The 21,340-nt window shown below is 50.4% G+C and overlaps 1 protein-coding gene and 1 long non-coding RNA gene across 3 annotated transcripts in view; one reads left to right on the forward strand and one right to left on the reverse strand.

Moving 5' to 3' along the window:
- Nucleotides 1-2,155: 2,155 nt before the first annotated feature.
- Nucleotides 2,156-21,340, forward strand: part of SYNM (synemin) — a 30,772-nt gene continuing 11,587 nt past the window's right edge. For both annotated transcript variants that reach the window (XM_005560577.5, XM_005560578.5), the window contains exons 1-2: nt 2,156-3,085; nt 10,507-10,631. In XM_005560577.5, coding sequence (XP_005560634.3) covers nt 2,276-3,085; nt 10,507-10,631 — 935 coding nt within the window. In that variant the 5' untranslated portion in view covers nt 2,156-2,275. The remainder of the gene's footprint in view (nt 3,086-10,506; nt 10,632-21,340) is intronic.
- Nucleotides 17,006-21,013, reverse strand: LOC141407249 (uncharacterized). Its single transcript, XR_012415483.1, has 2 exons — nt 20,649-21,013; nt 17,006-19,221 (listed from the first exon to the last, which is right to left on the reverse strand). It is a non-coding gene; the product is annotated as an uncharacterized lncRNA (long non-coding RNA).

The raw sequence follows: 21,340 nt of genomic DNA on the forward strand, positions 1-21,340 counted from the left end.
CCCTCCCACCTCCTGGCCCTGCTAGTTCATGGTCCCCTATAACTCCTTCCCTACCTGGGCAGCTGTATGCTGGAGCAGTCAATTCCTCGGGGACAGGATTTACAGCAGAAATGGGGGAAAAGTTTTGAGTTTCAAAGTCCAAGATCCTGAAGGGCACCAGGCAAAGAAAGACTAATGAGTCACTGCAAAGTGTCCTGCTGAGACTCACCGGTCCCTGAGAAGGTTCTCCCACCCTGCAGAGCTGTCTCCTGCCCAGCCAGGGGATGTGGGACAGCAGAACCCCTGTTAGCGTGGGGAGTCAAAGAGCTGAGAACAAACAGCTGCAGGGGAGTCCGGGCAACGGTGAGAGCCGCCCTCCTGCACCCCAATGTCCCAGAGAGGCCCAGGACTGGCAGGGTCTCCACATAGGTTTTGGTGATGACACCACAGCAGCTCTGTTGTTTGACAAGCAAAGGCCAGGTGTCAGTGTGCACCTGGGGGAATGGGAGAAGGATGGACAATGATGGTGTGATGGGGGTCCAAATCCCCCTGTCCCACACCAAGGTGAATAAACCCAAGCACTGAATAAACCCACTCTCCACCCCCACTTAGTTTTAGCAGAAAAGCACAGGGAATTATTCATTGAAAGATATTAATTTCTACCACTTACAGAATAGGATCTCGAACATAGGGTCTCTAGAAAAAGAAAGGCCCACTTTCTGCCTTGCTTGTGATTGGAGGCTCATGCCTGTGACAAGGAGAGCACTAGAAGCTTTCTCAGAGGCCCTGGACCAGCTTGCTGAGTAGTCCACCTTTCCATGCCATCTGTAAAATACACTAACTGCTGGCCCTGCCATGAGGAGCTCTCTGGCCAGTGGATGACCGTCCAGGTCTCCCCCTGGGCACTTGTGTCACCACCAGTCCAACGGTACCCCAACCAAGGGTCAGCTGGTTTGTCCCTGTGAGCCTCAATGACACTTCTACTGAGAATTGTCATTCATAAATAACTGCCATGAAAACTAATGAAATTCAAGTGTACAAAAAAGAGCTGTGGTTTCTATGGCAATTAAATTGAATACTTTCTTAGGGAAATGTTGGAAAGAAACAGCTGTCACATTGGGGTGTGTGTGAGAGCTGTAAAAGTTCGGGGAGATGTTAGATGTCTAGAAAGTTCTGTACTTGGAGCACTTCATGGCTATCGCCTGTAATCCCAGGACTTTGGGAGGCTGAGGCGGGCAGATCACCTTAGATCGAGAGTTTGAGACCAGCCTGACCAACATGGAGAAAAAAAAATTAGCCGGGCGTGGTGGTACCGGCCTGTAATCCCGGTAACTCGGGAGGCTGAGGCAGGATAATCATTTGAACCTGGGAGGCGGAGGATGCGGTGAGCCGAGATCGCTCCATTGCACTCCAGCCTGGGCAACAAGAGCGAAGTTCTGTCTCAAAAAAAAAAAAAAAAAAAAAAAAAAAAAAAAAGATTAATGCGCATGTATGCGCCATATATATATATATGAGATGGCATCTCACTCTGTTGCCCAGGCTGGAGTGCAGTGGCACGATCAGGCTCACTGCAGCTTTGAACTCCTGGGTTCAAGTGATCCTCCCACTTCAGTCTCCCAAGTAGCGCGTGTGACCACGCCAGGTTATTATTATTATTATTTTTGGTAGAGACAGGGTCTCTCTATGTTGCTCAGGCTGGTCTCGAACTCCCGGGCTCAAGCGATCCTCCCACCGTGGCTTCCCAAAGTGCTGGGATTACAGGCGTGAGCCACCGCGCCCGATCCATATAATTTTTTTTAAAATAGAAAACCCCGCAATCTCCAGAGCCTCGGGTAAGAAGTCTCTCGTAAATGGCCAGCACCACAGCAACTCAATAGGCTTCTATTTCCATCCACGAACGCCAGGACACTCGTAAGCTGCGGGCACGCGTGACGAGACAGCAGCAGAGCGCCTTCTCCCGCGTCCCTTCGCTGAGCCCGGCCTGGCTAGCCCGCCACCCCGCCCGCTGTTACCCGACTCCCCGCCCGGACCACCGTCGGCCGCCAAGGTGCTGCAGGGGGCGCTGTCCGGCTGCAGGGGCAGCGCTGAGCCGCGCTCTGATTGGCTGGAGGCCGCGGCCCTCGCCCAGTTCGCCCGCCCCGTCCGCTAAGTGCCCGGGATCTCCAGCTCGCGTCCCAGTCTGCGGGCCTCCGGGGCAGCGGCGAGGCCGGAGCGTCGTGGCGGAGGGGACAAGACCAGGACAAGACCAGGGCAGGAGGGAGCCGGCCAACCGCGAAAGCCCCGCACGCCCGGCAAGATGCTGTCCTGGCGGCTGCAGACGGGACCCGAGAAGGCCGAGCTGCAGGAGCTCAACGCCCGGCTCTATGACTACGTGTGCCGGGTGCGGGAGCTGGAGCGCGAAAACCTGCTCCTGGAGGAGGAGCTGCGCGGCCGGCGCGGGCGAGAGGGCCTGTGGGCCGAGGGGCAGGCCCGCTGCGCCGAGGAGGCGCGCAGCTTGCGGCAGCAGTTGGACGAACTGAGCTGGGCCACTGCGCTGGCGGAGGGAGAGCGGGACGCTCTGCGGCGAGAATTGCGGGAGCTGCAGCGCTTGGATGCGGAGGAGCGCGCCGCCCGCGGCCGCCTGGACGCCGAGCTGGGTGCGCAGCAGCGCGAGCTGCAGGAGGCGCTGGGCACGCGCGCCGCCCTCGAGGCGCTGCTGGGCCGGCTGCAGGCCGAGCGCCGCGGCCTGGACGCGGCCCACGAACGCGACGTGCGGGAGCTGCGCGCCCGCGCCGCCAACCTGACCATGCACTTCCGCGCCCGGGCCACCGGCCCCGCCGCGCCCCCGCCGCGCCTGCGGGAGGTGCACGACAGCTACGCACTGCTGGTGGCCGAGTCGTGGCGAGAGACCGTGCAGCTGTACGAGGACGAGGTGCGCGAGCTGGAGGAGGCGCTGCGGCGCGGCGAGGAGAGCAGACTCCAGGCGGAGGAGGAGACGCGGCTGTGCGCGCAGGAGGCCGAGGGGCTGCAGCGCGAGGTGCTCGGGTTGGAGCAGCTGCGCGCGCGGCTGGAGGAAGAGCTGCTGCGGATGCGCGAGGAGTACGGGTTGCAGGCCCAGGAGCGGCAGGTCTGTGCACGGGGACTGCGCGCTGACCCCATACCCCCTGCCGCCGCCCCAGCACCCTGCCCTTGACGGGGTGGGGCAGCGGCCCCTTCACCAGGGGCGCGGCGTCGCGGATCTGTAGGGCCCGCCCAGAGGATGCCCGAATGGCCTGGGGACCCGGACTCGGTCCGCTGGTCCATCGACTCAGCGGGCGAGCGCCGGGCGGCAGTTGCCAGCGGATAGTCCCGTCCCCGTCATGGAGTTAGGTAGCAGCTGCTCTAACTTTTGACGCGCGTAACTGGGCGCATCCTGATAGGCGACCCTGTTAGCTCTAGGTTTTCCTTCCTTTTCCCATGCTTCGTAGACCCAGTAGATCCAAATATAAGAGTCAACCAAGAAACCTCTCTCACTTCCAGAAGTGACGCTATAGACGGCCCCGCTGTCTATAGCGCTCCTCAGGGGAAAACTCAAAATTAATTTCCAAAACGGTTTTTATTTTGCCAATATGATTTCCCAGTTGGAAGCCGCAGTTGTGGCTCCCTGGGCGGCTGCCTTGTTTGATCTTGGGAGGGGCAGCAACCGTAATGCAGAAGAGAGCTTGATCGAAGATGTTTTGCTCACAGCACACGCTGACGTCAGATCTCTGCGTAGTGTAAAAGTTGTGGGAAAGTGGGGCCCTTTGGCAGGATGTTATTACAAGTGCAGAGTGATATAAACAGTTACTATTTCAGAGAAGCAAACCCTCTGACACCGGCGGGGTGACACCTGTGTCTGATGTAAACTATGCCCAGTCCAGTCCTAGCGTTTGGCCGCCGCCCTGCCCAGCCTCAGCCAGAATTGGAAATATTCCCAAATCACACTGTCAGTTTTCAGGAGGACAGTTGGAAATAACATCTGTACAATTTCACAAATATTTCAAGAGTACAGTTTGCAGCTGTGAGTTAAAGATTTGAGACTGACTTTTTAAAATTAGAGGTGAGAGGAACATGGGGGTTGTCATATGGAATGACTGGGGTGATGTGACAGGTGTCCACAGATGATAAGGAAATACCTGTTGATTCTCCCTGGGTCCGCAGCACTGCGCTAGACTTTTAAGTATTCAAAGAGCTACAGGCTAGATGCGAAATCATAGAATGCAATATGGTACTAAATTGGGATTTAATCTTTTGAGTTGTGGGTTTTGTTCGGCTTCCGCCTCAACTTTTTTTGAAAGTGTTCTCTTGGGGCTTTGCCATAGCTAGAGCAGGGACAGGGACTGACCCAGTGTGTACCGATTTCCACTTGTGAGCTCTTGTGTCCCTTCGCAATGACAGTGGCCTGAGGTCTGAGTTGCACAGGTCCTATACCCCTTGTTGAGTGAAAGTTAAAAAGTGCCTTAATGTGGCATTCATGGAGATTTAACCAGTGGTTATTGTGACTCTCCAAAAAGGAGTGTCTGTCAAACCTACTGCCCAGGGAACCCCTTTGTAGGGAACCCTCACTACCAACTCAAGGGCCTGTGCTGTGCAGGCAGGTTTAGAAAATGCTGCTTTGAGCCATGCTGTGTGGACCAAATTCTCACTATGCGTTCACAGCCACAGCTCACTTGGCACATTTTTGACCTTCAGACTCTGGTTCAAGTGTTGGTTCTTAGCAGCAAAGCTTTTTTCCCCCCTAATGAAATCTTCAGTGGAACCCCTAATCTGAGACATATGAAATCAGAGTTCCCCTCACTGGAGGAGAGATGGGGACTTGGAAGTGCAGTTAGAATCCTGTCCAGCCCTCCTTTGACACAGGGACTCCAGGGTCCACCAGGGAAGTGCTTTTCCTGAGGTCCTACCTGCCCTCAGAGTGGGGCTGGGACCTCACTATCAGTTTCCCACTCAGCGATAGCTCTCTCTTGTTAGAATTTGCTGCTTTTTCCTAAAAGCAAAGAGCAAGGAAAATGTCAATAAGGACCTGGGTTTGTTTGTTGTTTTTGGTTTGGTTTTTGTTTTTTGAGACAGAGTCTTACTCTGTCGCCCAGGCTGGAGTGCAGTGGCTGATCTCGGCTCACTGCAACATCTACTTCCCGGGTTCAGGTGATTCTCGTGTCTCAGCCTCCCGAGTAGCTGGGATTACGGGAGCCCACCACCACGCCCGGCTAATTTTTGTATTTTTGGTAGAGACAGGGTTTCACCATGTTGGCCAGGCTGGTCTCACTGACCTCAAGTGATCCACCTGCCTTGGCCTCCCACAGTGCTGAGATTACAGGTGTGAGCCCCTGTGCCCGGCCGTTTTTTTTTTTGTTTTTGTTTTAAGTTCCAATTTGCAGAGGTTTTATTGTACTAAATGTTACCAGTCACTACCTTGTCCATATACTGAATCTTCCCTCAGTTAACTTAAGTCAACCCCATTTCAAATTGCATTCTGGAAGATTCAGCACCAATCACAGAGATGCTAGGAAGTATGTGAAAGAGTGAGTATGGATGATTTAACCCCAAGCCTGTAATTTTTTTCAAGTTCTGTAGAAGCTTACTATGGGGAGACTGAAAAAAATCCTAAAAGTGTGTTTAATTATACAGTAATAAATATCTTATTACTAAGAGCCTGTAGCAAGTGCTTCCTGTGTGCCAGGTACCACAGATGCCCTTCATAAATGTTCAGTCTCAGTGCCCACACCAGTGTTAGGAAGTGGGTACTAATATTAGCTCCACTTTACAGAGGAGGAAACTGAGGCACATAGGTCACCTGATTAGTAAGTAGTTAAGCCAGGATTCAACTCAGGCTCCAGTGCCTGAGCAGCTGACCACTGAGCCATTGTTTCTTCTGTCTGTTCGATCAGAGAGAAACCTTTAACCAGTATTCTTGCATTCATAGCATAATAATCATTGCTCTTCCTAAGGGCTAGTCCGAGGTACTCTAGTGATTTCCAGTCCTAAAATGCTTTTAGACCCCTCCAACTGGCTGATGTCAGAATAGTTTAGGTATTAAAACTATTTTCTTTCATTTCTTTCTCTCTGTGTTCCATGTGCTTTAATGCCCCTCCCCTGGAGGCAGGAGCTGGAGGCAGTAGAGGGTGCCCCCACATTGTGCCCAGCTCTCCCTGCCTCTTGCTAGCTTCTGTGGCTTAAGGGGGAAGATGCTTGCTAAGATTCTACTTGAGGGGAAACTGGTCCTTCCCAGATGGCCCATGCGCCTTCACTATATGGGGTGATAGTTGGCCTGCCCCAGGCCCAGCCTCAGATTTGCCTGAGAAGAATTTGCTGAACTGACATCCAAGTTCCCAAATGTGATCTAGATCACTTAAAGCCTGAGTAACACACCCAGGCTGCGGGAGGGGGCTTCAGAAAACACTTGAAGACATTTATGATAGGGTGAAGACCAGCATTACTCTGCAAACACTGAGATTTTTGCTTATGAAAGTGAGCCCTTAGCTACTCAGGCTGACTGTTTGGAAAAGGCTTCCAAGCCCCCAAAACATGATTGAATGAAAACTTTCTGTAGATGGGAAGGTGGGATGGGATTAGGATGGGATTAGCAAAGGGTCAGTGCTCTGCAGCTATCCTACCTGGCCCTGAATTCTGACTCTGCTGCTCTCTGGGTAGGTTATGTTCCTTAACCTGTCTGCAATTCAGTTTCCCCATTTGTGAAACAAGAGGTACTGGAAGTAGCTCCCAGGGTGTACACAATTGGTTCATTCGTTCGACTAACAGCCGTTGAACATTTAGTGTGCCACGCTCAGTTCTTCATGGCTGTGGATTCAGCAGTAAAAAATGCCACATAAAGCAAGGAAAGTCCCTTGACCTGAGAGGACTTCAGGTGGAAACAGCGCATGGCTTTTTGGGGATGCCTCAGCCAGACTGCTGATGTGGCTAGGGCACAGCGAGCAGGGGGTAGAATGGCCACTGCAGGACTTGGGCTTTTACTCTGAGTGCCATGGGAAGCCACTGGAGGTTCTGAGCAGAGGAGAGTTGGTGCCTGGCTGTATCTTAATGGAATCACTGTTGCTGCTGTTTTTAAAATAGACCGAGTGGGCGCAGGGATGCCTTAAGAGACTGTTGCAGTAATCCAGGTAGGAAGTGCTGGAGGCTTGGACCAGGGGTCTCAGAGGGGGACCTGCCTTCAAGTTGAAGCCAACAGCGTTTGCCACCATATTGGATGTGATGGGAGAGGGAGAAATCACAGTGGGCTTAAGGCCTTGTGGCCTGAGCAACTGGAAGAAGGGGGTACCCTTTACTGCAGGGCATTGGTTAGGAGGATGGGCCTGGATGGGAGATTCAAGTTCAGTGTACATGTGTTCAGTTTGAGGTGCTTCTTACATACCAACCTGGGATTGTAAAATATAACTTGAGTTCAGGGTGCTGTCTGGGCTAGAGCTATAAATACTTTGTTGGCTTCCAATTCATGCTTATTATTATGAATACATTTAAATTTTATGTCTAACTGAAGTTATCACAGTATTTAAATCCCCTGGAGCTCTACCTTTCAAGGTTGCAGATGACTGTGGTATTTGTGAACTATCCCACAGACTTGCTCAATGAGCGGTAGCTCAAGTTTGGCTAAGAGAAAATTAATTCTTTTGATACTAACAGCAGCGTGCCTTTCCTGGTGTGGAGCAAGATTTCATCATCAGTTGTGATGCTGCCCAACAGTTCTCTAAATAGCAAAAAGGTGACTTCTCTCCCAGGCTTTTGCAGCATTAGGTGAAACAGCCTCTGCTTGGGTTAGATTTAGCGTCCTGTGTCTGGGGCTCCAGTGCCTCTGTTCCGACCCACAGCTTGCAGACTGGCAAAGCAGAGCCCAAGTCTGAAGTTTTATTCAACAGCAGGATTTGTTGTGATTTCTGCGGAGACTGTTGGGAGCCAGTTAAGTCTTATATTCCTGCTTCCAAATGTCAACTAAATTTCCTTTGACAATTGAGGAGGAGCTGACTCACAGGGAAATGTGGTTGAAACTATACTTATTCCAACTTCAACACAGTTTGGTTTTCCTCTTTATATTTTGTGGGGTGCAGAACTATTCCATGTCCTCTGGGAGGAGAATCTTCCTGCGCACCCCTTTGACGTGACTGGGCCTTCTTGACCTGTTCAGGAGGTTTGTGGTTGGAGAGCTTTCATCGTATTTTTTTTCTAAGTAGTGTAACAACATTTGAACTTCTTTGTAAGGAATAAATTACTATAAATTTTTAATTTGTAATAGTTATGTCAAATTTCCTGTAGTAGGAAGAACACACATACATACATACATACATGCATGCATGCATACATACAGCCCATCTTATATGATAACCTTGTACCTAAATTTGTATTCCCTCTGAAACAGGGGAATGTAGGATTTTGACACTGAGATTTAACTATAGAATGTGTGAATATTGTGGCTGAATTGTGGCAGTGCTGTCACTTACGTCAAGACTGGCAATTGCTCTGCTTTGGTGAGCTTCTCTATCTGTTTATAATGCCAGCTGTGGAATCTGTGAATGTTTTTCCACCCTGGGACTTAAGCCAGTGATTTTTAAGTTTACTTCTTTGCTTTAAAAGCTAAGGGGTTTTAAACTATTTTAGTAGCCTTTATATTCAAAGGGAACCTAACAACAATCGCTGGCATAGAAATACAACTGTTATGAGAAGTGGAAATATTTATTGGCCGATCATGCATTTTGAAAAATGATAAATTCCGGCTGAGTGCGGTGGCTCAGGCCTATAATCCCAGTACTTTGGGAGGCTAAGGCGGGAGGATCACCTGAGGTCAGGAGTTGAGACTATCCTGGCCAACATGGTGAAACCCTGTCTCTACTAAAAATACAAAAATTAGTTGGGTGTGGTGGTGTGCACCTGTAATCCCAGCCACTTGGGAGGCTGAGGCAGGAGAATCGCTTGAACCTGGGAGGTGGAGGCTGCAGTGAGCTGAGATTGCGCCACTGCACTCCAGCCTGGGTGACAGAGCAAGACTCTGTCTCAAAAAACAAACAAACAAAAACAAAAAGATAAATTCCATGTGCAATCTTAGTAGTTCGTTTGTTGGTTTCACAGACATATGTATTGTGGACCCTCAGCATCTTGCCGGGTGCCTTTGGTGAAGGGATTCCAGCAGCAATGAACATAATATTCCCTCTCCCAGTAGTCTTACCATTTTTGAATTCTACAAAGATAAATGTTTATAGGTCTAGCTTAGTTTAGTTAATTATGTTCAGAAGTAACGCGACTTCCCATTACAAACCAGAAGTTAAAAGTATATGGACTTATTTCAATGTTGAAATACTTGCTTGGTTAATTGTTCCCCAGAGTAACTAACAACTAGGAAGAAAACAAAACTAGAAATCGGTGCAGCTGAAGCCCATGTGTGTATTAATTAGAAGATACTGTCGACTTCAAACAGGACATTTTAAGGAGGGTAATATGATCTGGATCACTTCATTTTAAATTTAATTGAACAGCTATGTGCTGTGTGACTTGTATGTGGTGGGTGCTAGTCTAGGACTGGACTTCAGAAGGCTGCAGTATCTCCCTGCCAGGTAGAGAGGCAGGTGAGGGACCCGGCCGGGGGTGAGGGGAGCTGCAAGGAGCACCCAGGATGCCCTTACTAACTGCACTGTGCAAGTACAGTTCAAAAAAAAGTTTTATTTATTTTTATTTTATTTTTTGAGTTGGAGTCTTGCTCTGTCACTCAGGTTGGAGTGCAGTGGCATGATCTTGACTCACTGCAACCTCTGCCTCCTGAGTTCATTCCTGTTCCTCAGCCTCCCAAGTAGCTGGGATTTCAGGTCTGCGCCACCACGTCCAGCCAGTTTTTGTATTTTTAGTAGAGACAGGGTTTTGCCAGTTTGGCCAGGCTGGTCTGGAACTCCTGACCTCAAGTGATCCGCCCACCTCGGCCTCCCAAAGTGTTGGGATTACAGGCTTGAGCCACCGTGCCCGGCCCAAAAAGAAGTTTTATATCTGAGTCTGTATTTTGTCATTTATGCCCAGAATGCATTTCTCCCCAGATGATCTTAAAGTAGCTTTTCTAAGTGAAACAAAACTGTATCAGTTTACCTGCTTATTATTGGAGAAATTGTGACTTTGGGGGGTACATTCCAGTTCAGATCTGAGTGACTGATGCTTCAAATATTGTAAAACCCCTGATTTCTAGTGTTGGCTTATTTTCCATAGCGTCTTAGTGACTGGTTTGAGGCTTTCCTAAGCTGCCTGATGTCTGGACGGTAGAGATGATTTGAATAAACTCCTAAGCATTCATTATTAATAGAGAGTCTCAACACAGAAGCCAGTGTCCTATCAAAATGTTCCATGTGCAATAGCAAACTTCCATATGGAAGAGAGAAAATGTTGGAAACCATCCTGCAAATGACTGCATGTTTAATAACCCTGGATGTTTTGCAGCTCTTCTAATAATCCTGGTCTGTTTTTATGTCCTGAATTGTTGGTACCTTCAGTTCGACCCAGTAAAGCTCCAGTTCTCCAATCTAAAAGTCTGTCTATTCTCTTTAGAGAGTGATTGACTGCCTGGAGGATGAGAAGGCGACCCTCACCTTGGCCATGGCTGACTGGCTGCGGGACTATCAGGACCTCCTGCAGGTGAAGACCGGCCTCAGCCTGGAGGTGGCAACCTACCGGTAAGGATGCTGTGCTGAGTTGGTCTTGATGAAGCCATGGGGGTGTAACTTGTACATGAAGGAGACTGGTCTAGGGACCATAGCCTCTGTGGAGTCCCTGTGGCTTTGTGACAAGCAGAGAGCAGCCCTTGGCATGGCCAAGCACGGAGTCCAAGGCCAAAAGGAAGAGGAAGAGTAGGGGCTAGCTTAGGTCACTGAGCAGGTATCCCCTGTATGGGAGTAGCTGAGCCTTGCCCCCTTACCTGGTGTTCGTATGTTCTGGGGACTCCTGAAGAGCTTTACACATGTCGACGTGTTGGATCCTAGGAGCTAGAGACTGTGTTTACAGATGAACAGACTTTGCTCAGAGAAGTTACAGAGCTGGAAAGTGGAGGGCCAGGATGTGTTAGTGTGTTTTCACACTACTATAAAGATACTACCTGAGCCTGGGTAATTTATAAAGGAAAGAGGTTTAATTGACTTACAGTTCCTCAGAGCTGGGGAGGCCTCAGGAAACTTATAGTCATGGCGGAAAGTGAAGGAGAAGCAAGAACCTCTTCCCAAGGTGGCAGGAGAGAGAGAGAGAGAGCTCAGGGGAAACTGCCACTTTTAAAGCATCAGGTGTCGTGAGAACTCAGTCACTATCATGAGAACAGCATGGGGAAAATCGCCCCCATGGTCCAGTCACCTCCCACCAGGTCCCTCCCTCGATATGTGGGGGTTACAATTCAAGATGAGGTTTGGGTGGGGACCCAGAGCCAAACCATGTCACAGGATTTGGACCCAGGAAGTCTGTGTCTATCAAAGCCTTTTGATTGTTGCTTTGAATCTCAGGGCTCTGATGCCACCCTGTCTGGGTTTGGCCATGAACTGAATCTCTTCCAAGAGTTTAGCATGGTGCATGGTGATGTAGGGCAAATGGCTTTATTTATCAAGATGTTGACTTGAATTCAAGGTAACCAACTCTGATGAAAAGGTCACAAAGGCTGGGTGCTGGGTGGGGCAGAGATGCAGTCCAGTCCCGTCCCCCTGGGTGTGGCCCGCAGGCCGGCAGAACAGTGCTCCTCCCCTCCTTGGCATCACCCCTCCCTTCCCCTGGGTGACAGTGGGTCTTTGATTGAGGTGGTGCCCCTTATTTCCTGGCAGTTCTCATGCTCAGGACTGCTATGAGGAGCAGGATCTGTGAAGCTTACAATGGAAGGAATTTTAGAGACCCAGATGTCCAACTTGCAGGAACGATAACAATAGCCAGCTTTATGGCGTCCTTACTGCCTGCCAGACGTGGTGCTAAGTTCTTTGCTGCTATTCTATGCTCCGAGTCAACCTCTGAGGTGGGCGCCACTCTCCCCTCTTAGAGGTGAGAGAGAGAGGCCTGGAGGTTGGAGCTGCAGGCTGGTGAGGGGCAGAGCCAGCAGGTCTGGTGCCAAACCTGTGCCATGCCCACCAAGCCATGTAAAAATGGCACACTGCCTGCTCCATTCCCAGGATTGTGGAACATGTGTCAATGGAGGGTGTGAGCAAGCTGTGGAAACCCCTTTGGCAAAAGAGTCAAAGCCCTGGTCATCAAAGCCATGTTCTAGTGGTGTCTCCTTAACAGGTGGGGGAGTTAAACCTGGAGAGGTTAAGAAGGGGACCAACTCCCCTGGGGAGGGCTAGAGCAGGGACCATCCCCTGGCCTGGTTCAGCACATCTTGTAGGCTGCCTCTGTAATCTTCTGATCATGTTTTTTTTTTTTTTTTTTGAGACAGAGTCTTGCTCCATCTCCCAGGCTGGCATGCAGTGGCGTGATCTCAGCTCACTGCAACCTCCGCCACCTGGGTTCAAGCAGTTGTGTCTCAGTCTCCCGAGTAGCTGGGACTACAGGCGCCTGCCACCATGCCTGGCTGGTTTTTGTATTTTTCATAGAGACGGGGTTTCACCTTGTTGGTCAGGCTGGTCTCGAACTCCTGACCTCAGGTGATCCACCCACCTCGCCCCCACAAAGAGCTGAGATTACAGATGTGAGCCACTGCGCCCAGCCCTGATCATGATTTTTTGCTCTAAGAATATCAAGGTGGCCTGAATTGCTTTGATGTCTATTAAAAGGGTATCTGGCTGATAAGTGCTTATAGTTTACATTGTAGCCTGGGTTGGCCTCACTGTCTTTATTTTCTGGAAGACTTACATCAGCCAGGGTTCATCCCAGCCTCACTCCCATGAGTGAAGAGGGAGCAGCTCTATTGGGCAGCCCCTGGCCTGGGCCCCAGGAGGCTACTAAGGGGTGAGGCCTTCCCAGGGGCATGGCAGTCTGTGCGGGAGCCATGGCTTAATTGAGGAGTGAATTGAGGGGCGGTCCTGGGGCCAAGGCCATGAGGGCCTTTCTGGATCCCCATTTGAGAACCTTACCGAAGCTGAGGGGCTGGTGGCCGGGGCTTAGAGAAAGGGGAAAAAATGCTGCCAGCCTGGACTTCCCAAAGCCCATTCTTGGCATTCTCCTTGGAAATCTTGTGGGGTGAACAGTTGCACAATTAAATCGGTAGGGCATTGAAACACATGTTGAGTTAGATAATCTAAACTTTAATATGGAAAACTTGAAAACACTCAGGCTTTATTTGGGGGAAGAAAGCATTAATCAGGAATTTTTCATTTGTGAGTGACAGAAACTCTCCTCAGACTGCCACAAGTCGGAAAAGGAATTTATTACTCACATACCTGCAAGTCTTGTGCTGGTCCACTCTGTGTGTGAAGGAATAACTGAGACTGGATCGTTCGTAAAGAAAAGAGGTTTATTTTGACTCACAGTTCTGCAGGCTGTACAGGAATCATGGTGCTGGCAGCTGCTCCTGGTGAAGCCTCAGGAAGCATGCAGTCATGGTGGAAGGTGAAAGGGGAGCAGGCATGTCACATGACAAGAAAGCGAGCAAGAGAGGGTGGGGAGGTGCCAGGTTCTTATTTTTTTTTTTTCCTTTTTGAGATGGAGTCTCACTCTGTCACCCAGGCTGGAGTGCAGTGGCACAATCTCACCTCACTGCAACCTCTGCCTCCCACGTTCAAGTGATTCTCCTGATTCTCCTGCCTCGGCCTGGAGAATATTGGCCAGGCTGGTCTCGAACTCCTGACCTTGTGATCCTCCCGCCTCAGCCTCTCTTAAAGTGCTGGGATTACAGGCATGAGCCACTGTGCCTGGCCGGTGCTGGGTTCTTTCAAACAACCAGATCTCGTGTGGACTCATAGAGTGAGAACTCACTCATTATCACAAGGACGGCACCAAGCCATTCTTCAGCGATCCACCCCCCTAACCAAACCCAAATACCTTCCACTAGGCCCCACCTTCAACACAGAGGTCACATTTCAGCATGAGAATAGGAGAAGACACACGTCCAAACCATATCACATCCTTAGTTTCAGGTGCAGCTGGTCCACATGGCAGGATGGTCTCTCTCTTCTGGACTTTTCCCACCACGTGGCTGGATGGGGCCTGAGCGGCTCCAGGCTTAGGGCCACCCAGCCTTGTGCCTGTGGTCAAAGGCGGGGGCCTCTCCTGTCAGCCTCTCCATCTCTGTTGGGTCATGTTCCTGCCTCAGAGCCCGTCACTGGCCAGAGGGATGAAGGGCTCTAGAGCTTTGGGGTGGGGTCCCAGCCTCTTGTGAGTCACATGGACTGAGCCTGGGGTGGTGGGAGTTACCTCACATCAGGCACTGTTCTAGGGCAGATGCCAGGCAGGCCTGGAAAACTGACTTCTGTGTCTGTGTTAGGAAATGCCCCATGCCAGATGCATCTTTTCCCTGCAGGGCAGTTGGATTTTTCTATTTTCTTTCTGTACTAGTTCTCTGAGTTAGAATCAGGAAACTTATTTTGTGTCTTGTGTCTCTGGGATGTTGAGCTCTTTCCTTCCCTCCTTCGTCCTGCCCCTGTTCTCCATCCTGAAAAGCCAGTGTATAAACATGGGCGTCCTGTCTGAGAGTCTGGGGCCTGCCTTTTTGGCAGGGTATTCACAAGCCCATGGGCCCAGCTTTTCCAGGGCATCGATTGCGAGCCGTTTCTGCTCGCTGTCAGCAGTCTGTCAGCCAGGACAGAGTTTATTTTGTCTGTCTATGGCTGGCATTTCCCTAACCCAATTATGGATTGATGTGGCCATCTTCTAGGAATTTGGGAGCTACTCGTGCTTTCCGGGGAGCAAGTGATGGATTTCACTGTACCTCTTTCTGCTGTCCACGTTTGCATGGGGAAAATGAGGACCCCTGCCAGCAGCCTGCCTGACTGGCCCTGCCCTGCTGCAGACTCCCAACCCTGCTGCAGACTCCCAGCCCTGCTGCAGACTCCCTGCCCTGCTGCAGACTCCCAGCCCTGCTGCAGACTCCCAACCCTGCTGCAGACTCCCAGCCCTGCTGCAGACTCCCAGCCCTGCTGCAGACTCCCTGCCCTGCTGCAGACTCCCAGCCCTGCTGCAGACTCCCAACCCTGCTGGGTAGGATCGCTGCAGGCCTCCCACCTCTGTGCTCTGGTTTAGTCTCGGAGATGCCCATCGATGAAAAAGACACACAGATGGTTGACTAGAACCCATTCTTTTGTATAAGCCAAAAACTTAGCATTTTTGAAAATCACCAGTGCATGTGTGGAAGACACACCCTCGTCATCCTCAATGTGAGTCTTTTTCAGTAGTCTGCACTGCTCCTATTAGGAAGACAGATGTGACGTTCCTGTTTGTGTTAGTGGACTTGCGCTCTTCTGACAGTTACTCTTTAACTAAAGTGCCCATTTGATCTCTGTAAACCTTGTCCCACCTGTTGTGGCCGTTGCCCCAGAATTGCTGAGTTGACCATCATCATCCTGTGGCTTACTGGTTCTCATTCACATGCAAGGGAAGGGTCTGTGGCTCTTTAATGCTTAAAGCACATTTTGCTGGGATTTGTCCATTGTCCCAAGGACTCTCAAATGTACTGAACACTGGCCGAGCACGGTGACTCACGCCTGTAATCCCCGCACTTTGGGAGGCCGAGGTGGTTGGATCATGAGGTCAGGAGATTGAGACCACCCTGGCTAACATGGTGAAATCCCGTCTCTACTAAAAATTAACCGGGTGTGGTGGCGGGCACCTTTAGTCCCAGCTACTCGGGAGGCTGAGGCAGGAGAATGGTGTGAACCTGGGAGGTGGAGCTTGCAGTGAGCTGAGATCGCGCCACAGCACTCCAGCCTGGGTGATAGAGTGAGACTCCGTCTCAAAGAAAACAAAAACAAAAACAAAATGTGCTGAACACCTCCCAACCCAGATCTTTGGCCCTTCTAGGTGACTGTCACAGGGAAGGAGCAACATTAAAGTAATAATATAATTGTATACTTGTAATTTCCAAAGAGACTTGCAATTTACAAATAAATATATAACTTAATAAAATAAACATAGGATAATAAAATTAAAACAAAGCAAACCTCAGAGAGTCTTAAGACTGGAGGTTTGCCTTTGGCCAGTACATGGCCAGTGAAGCTGCTGGCACCTTGCCTGACAGGTGAAGATGAGATCGAGACCTCTGAGCATCCTAAGACGTGCAGCACCGTCCCACCCTTTCCTCCTGCATTGCGGGTGGCAGTGAGCGGGAGCTGTGGGGCTGGGCTTGGGGCCATGAGAAGAGAGGAGACACACCCTGCCTGCAAGCTGGCACCAGGCCATACTGGCTCTTGTCTCCTGTCAAGAGTATCTGCAGTTGTGTGGGGCTGGAGGTAGTGATCCATTTGCTATATGATCGCAGGGTCTTGCCTGGAGTGTGCGTTTTATGGCACTAGCAGCAGAATGGTAAGGGAAAGATGCTCAGAGACAGGGAGGGACTGCACCTGGGAATCTCCAGGCCCTCAAGATTCTGATTAGATTAGTGACAGGTGGAACCAGCACAGTGGTCTTAAACCTCCTCGGATGATTGTCAGGTACCACCAGAATAGGGAATCCCTGGTCCAGGGCCTCACTGCTCACAGGGCGGCAGCATGCACATTGTGAGGCATTGCAAGTTTCTTGGGAATGCAGAATCTTGGGCCTACCCAGACATACTGGACCAAAGTTGGCCTTGTAACAAAATCCCAGGTGATTTGTGCGCACACTGCTGTTGGCAGAGTGGCCCAGGGGCAGGTAAGTGCTAGGTCTTCTCACAGCGGCCTGGAGGACAAGATGAAGGATGGATTGATGGAGGAGAGGGGAAGCAGTCATAGTAGGAGGTGGGGCTTACACCAGGACCCACGCGCCAGTCTGGGCTGTTTGCAGTTGCGTGTGGCAGTCCCCTTAGAGCTGCATGGGGCCTGTCCGAGGTCACAGAATCCTGTGGAGCCACCTGGAGAGACCACACTTTAGAGAAGGTAATGACTTGGATTGGACAGAATTTGAAGCTCTGAACACCCCAGATGAGCAACACAACTCATTCCTTTAAGTCTTGTTTTGCAGAATCATGTCAGAACAAATAGTTTATCTAGTTTCCCCAACATTTTGTTACGAGAATTTCCAAAGATAAGAAAAGTTGAAAGAATAATGAATGTTCCATTTGAGTTCTCCAATGAACATTTGCTTTATCTCACGACTGTCCACCCGTATCATCATCCATCTTTCTGATGCATTCCAAAGTAGGTGCCGTTACCTCTGACCATGAATGGGTAACAGGGAGTGACAGCTGCCTTCTGTTTAGTACCTACCATGTGCTAAGTGCTTTATAGACAGTATCTCCAGTTTTTATAGCTTCACCGAAGAAGCTCATTTTCCATGTGATGAAACCCAGGTTCAAGGAGGTTACTTACAAGGTTACACAACTCATAATTGGAGAGCCTGAGATTCTAACTTCAGGCCTTAAACCAGGGCTGTTCCCTCCATGCCCTGCTGAATGTGGAATTAGAAAGGAGCTGGATGTACTGGGATGCTGGGCAGATGACGGTACAGACCTAGACCCTGTCCTCAGTGGTAGGATGATGATGTTTTGGGTGCATTTGGGGGAGGCTGACAGGGCAGGCAGGGAGGGCTTCCTGGAAGAGGCAATGCTTGATTCTTATAGGAAGAGAAAGAGAAGCTGGAAATGACTTTTTGGAAAGGGTTTTCCAGGCAGAGGGAATGGCCAGGGGGAGGCCCTGAGGACTGAGCTAGTGTGGTATTTGTGACAGTGCCAGTCTCTGGGCAGCTGGGGTTTGGGGGCCTGTCATGGAGGGCCGCGTGTGATGGTTGGATAAGAGCCACACCTGCCCTCAGCCTGCTCCGAGACACTTGGTATGCAGGATATGATGCTGGGTGGGGGCCTGCAAAGATACTGCCAGTGTGGGCTTCATGTCAAGGAACATGGGCTGTAGATGAGGCAGCATGGATCTGGGGAGCCTGCTACAGGGCAGGGAACCCAAAGGACCGCCAGAGACCCTCCAGCCCGAGGCTTCTGGAGCTGGCGAGGGAGTTGTGAGAATCCGGGGAGGCTTCTAGAGGGATTTGAGAGGGATGAAAGTCTTGAAAGAAGGGGCCATTTGAGCAGACATAGAGGAGAGAGGGAGATGGACAGTAGGGGGTAGCGTAGCAGGAGGGACACAGAATGTTGAGGTAAAAAGTCAAGCATGTTCCAATAATAGAAGGCACGTTCCTAGGAGGTAGTGTCGATGGTTCGCTGCCACCTAACAGGGAAAGCTGTCCATGGGTCACCGCTGGATGGAGCACTTCAGACCGAGGTGATGAGAAGAGATTTGCGAAGAGGTGTGGGGTTTGGGCCTTTGGGTGGTGGGGAAGTAGGGAGATGGGAATTAGACTGGCAGAAAGGAATCAGGAAGGAGCTCCAGGTGGGCAAATTTGAATAAGAGAATAAGTTGAGAGAGGAACGTGCAAGGGGAGTGTGGAGAGGTCTGGGAATGAGGCAGAGCGCAGGGGCCTTGCATGCTGGGAAGCCTCTGTGGGGCTTTCTGGGGCCTGCGGGGGCAGTCCCAGGGCCAGCACTGTGGCGGGAGTAGGCGGGGCTGGGGAGGCAGCGGCAGGCAGAGTGCAGGAGGCCTACAGTGCTGGGGGCCATGGGGTGTCTGGGTGGCTGCAGGGGGGCTTCCGAAGTTGCCTGCAGTCGCTAGTGCCCAGGTGTGTAGACCTGATGGAGGTGGCTGTGGCAGGAGGCAGGAGCCTGAGGGACTGAGAGGTAAGGAAATATGAGAGACGTGTTGCTGTGACTCTCTGCAGGCTAGCACAGAGTCTTGTGAATAGTCGGATGGTAATTGATGATAAGATGGTGAAAACCCTAGCAATGTCCAGAACCTGCAGCGTCCCCAAACCCTCTCACTGCCGATGTGAAGATCTGGTCCAGATTCTACAGACTGACGACGTGCGGAAGCACAGATAGAAAAGAAACAGCCTCCCCATACAGACACTCAGCATAGAGCCCAGTCATCAGCAAGAAGCTGTTAGAAAACATAATCTTTCAAAAAAGATACTCAATATTGAAACAACAAATGCAAGAATACCCAGGAGTGGACAGTGCAGAAACCACAGAACAGAAGGATGCAGAAACAGCGTGCATGACATGAGGCCAATCCTAGGTTTCTGGTCTGGAAGACAGACAATGCGGTCTCTGTACGAATCCAAAAAGAGGCTTTTGTGTTCTATCTTTTGGGAGATGAAAGATATGATAATTGTTCTAAATTTCACCTGAAAGAAAAAATGGAAAACTGGGTCAAAATGATTTTTCAGTAGACAAATCCCAAAGGAAGCCTTCCGTCGGCAGATAGGAAAATGTAATGCAGAGATTTATTTACTGCCTGGGATCTTTAAGGCAAAAGTCCTTTTAAAAGGTTAGGTTAGAAACAACATCAAAAAATATGTTGTGTGTGACAGGAAGGGCATGGGAAGCTTCCTGTTTCTTCTTTCTAATCCCAGTTGGCAGAAACAGCATGTTTTAATGGAGAAAAATATGATGTGGCCTCTGGTCTCGATGTAGACTGCTAATGTAGCAACACAGAGGACTCCTGATGTTTACATCTCATCATTCTAGTGACATTTCTGATTGCTCCATTATTTTTAGGCCACCTGTACCTTTTCACATGTCTATGCAAAGAAAAATGTTTCTTAGGGGTTTCCTCAAGGTTTTGCAGAAGTATATTTTGTTTTTTTTAAAGTTAGGTCCCACCTTTTTTGGGAAGACTTATAAAAATGTGTGAACACTGAGACTTATCTGATTGCTACATAAAATACTTGAAGTGAATAAAATCTTGTAGTTTTAAGAATAGGGTTGGGCATGGTGGCTCATGCCTGTAATCCTAGCACTTTGGGAGGCTGAGGTGGGTGGATCACTTGAGCCCAGGAGTTGGAGACCAGCCTGGGCAACATAGTGAAACGCCATCTCTACAAATAATACAAAAACAACCAGCTGGGTGCGGTGGCACGTGCCTGTAGTCCCAGCCCCTTGGGAGGCTGAGGTGGGAGGATCACCTACGCCTGGGAGGCAGAGGTTGCAGTGAGCCGAGATGGCACCACTGCACTCCAGCCTGGGTGACAGAGCAAAATCCTGTAAATAAATAAATAAATCGAATATATAATTGAAAGGATCGACCAGTACCTTTGGTTGTTGGCCAAATAAATGAGTTAACATTCAGTTAACCATAAAATACAGGTGATCCACAATCCCTTCTCTTGTGGACTCATTTTAGTTAACTGGAAATCAGTTTTCTTTGGAGGATGTAGAGGAGGTGGTGATGATGTGATCGCTGATGTTTAGTGAGCTCTTATTCTGTGACAGCCATGGTTCTGAGAACTTCCTGCTTCTGGATTAGTTCCTACTGCAAACCTGTGAGTTCTCTCCATTTCAGAAATGGGGAAACTGAGTCACAGTGGGTTTGAGCGGCCTGCCAGGTCACAGAACTAGGAAACGGCAGGCCCCAGATTTGAATCCAGACATCCTGACTCCAGAGCTGTGTCCTGCGTTTCCTCTCTGTTTAATAAGTAACGTTTGTCTCTGTTGATTATCTGATTTTTTTTTTTTTTCAGTCTCTAGTATTGACCTAGAGATGGCTCTGGGATGTGATTGAATACTGACCCCAGAAGGGATGCCCGGAAATAGCCCAGCACTGTCACCTTACCTCCTGTTATCCTTCCTATGAAGCCGGTGGTCGTGTCACCTTTCCCATTCAGGTGGCATTGCTGGTCATGGGAATGGAACTCCCCGCTGCTCCCTCCCTTCTGCTCCCTGGTCTTCCCGGTGACTGACCAGCCATGGGCCCGCATCTGGGGTGACCCAGGCGGTGCCTCCACTCTGTGTGGAGCTTGGCTCCCTTTGGCACAGTGAGGAGCCAAGGGAGGCGGTTCTGCAGCTCCTCCAGCTCTGAGGCCTCCCTTTCTTCTATGTACTTCTCCACCTGCTGTTTGCTAGGAAGCACCGTGTGAATCACCCTCAGGCCCAGGCCCAGGCCCCGGGTCCGGTAGGCTCCCGCACAGGCCTGGCTTCTGGGAACATCCTGACAGTGCCTCATTTATGGGGCTGCACAGAGCGGTGGCCTTGTGCCCACAGTGCTGAGTCACAGCAGATTGTTCAGAAATTCCATTAGGATAATCTATCCCAGACGGAGAGCCTTGCCTTGGGGCCTGCTCAGGACACCGGGTGGCTCATTAGGGCCTGGCGCCTGGCCAGAGGCCACATTACAGCCAGCTTCTGCGCTGTGGATTTGTCTTGGGCTCCTTAACGAGGCCAGGGACGTGGATTTTCTTGCACTTTGGCTTATTTTCCTGCCTAAGGGGCCACCAACCTGTGGCGCTATGTGAAATGCCCACAATA

Source organism: Macaca fascicularis, chromosome 7 (genome assembly GCF_037993035.2).
Source record: "Macaca fascicularis isolate 582-1 chromosome 7, T2T-MFA8v1.1".
Classification (NCBI taxonomy): Eukaryota; Metazoa; Chordata; class Mammalia; order Primates; family Cercopithecidae; genus Macaca; species Macaca fascicularis.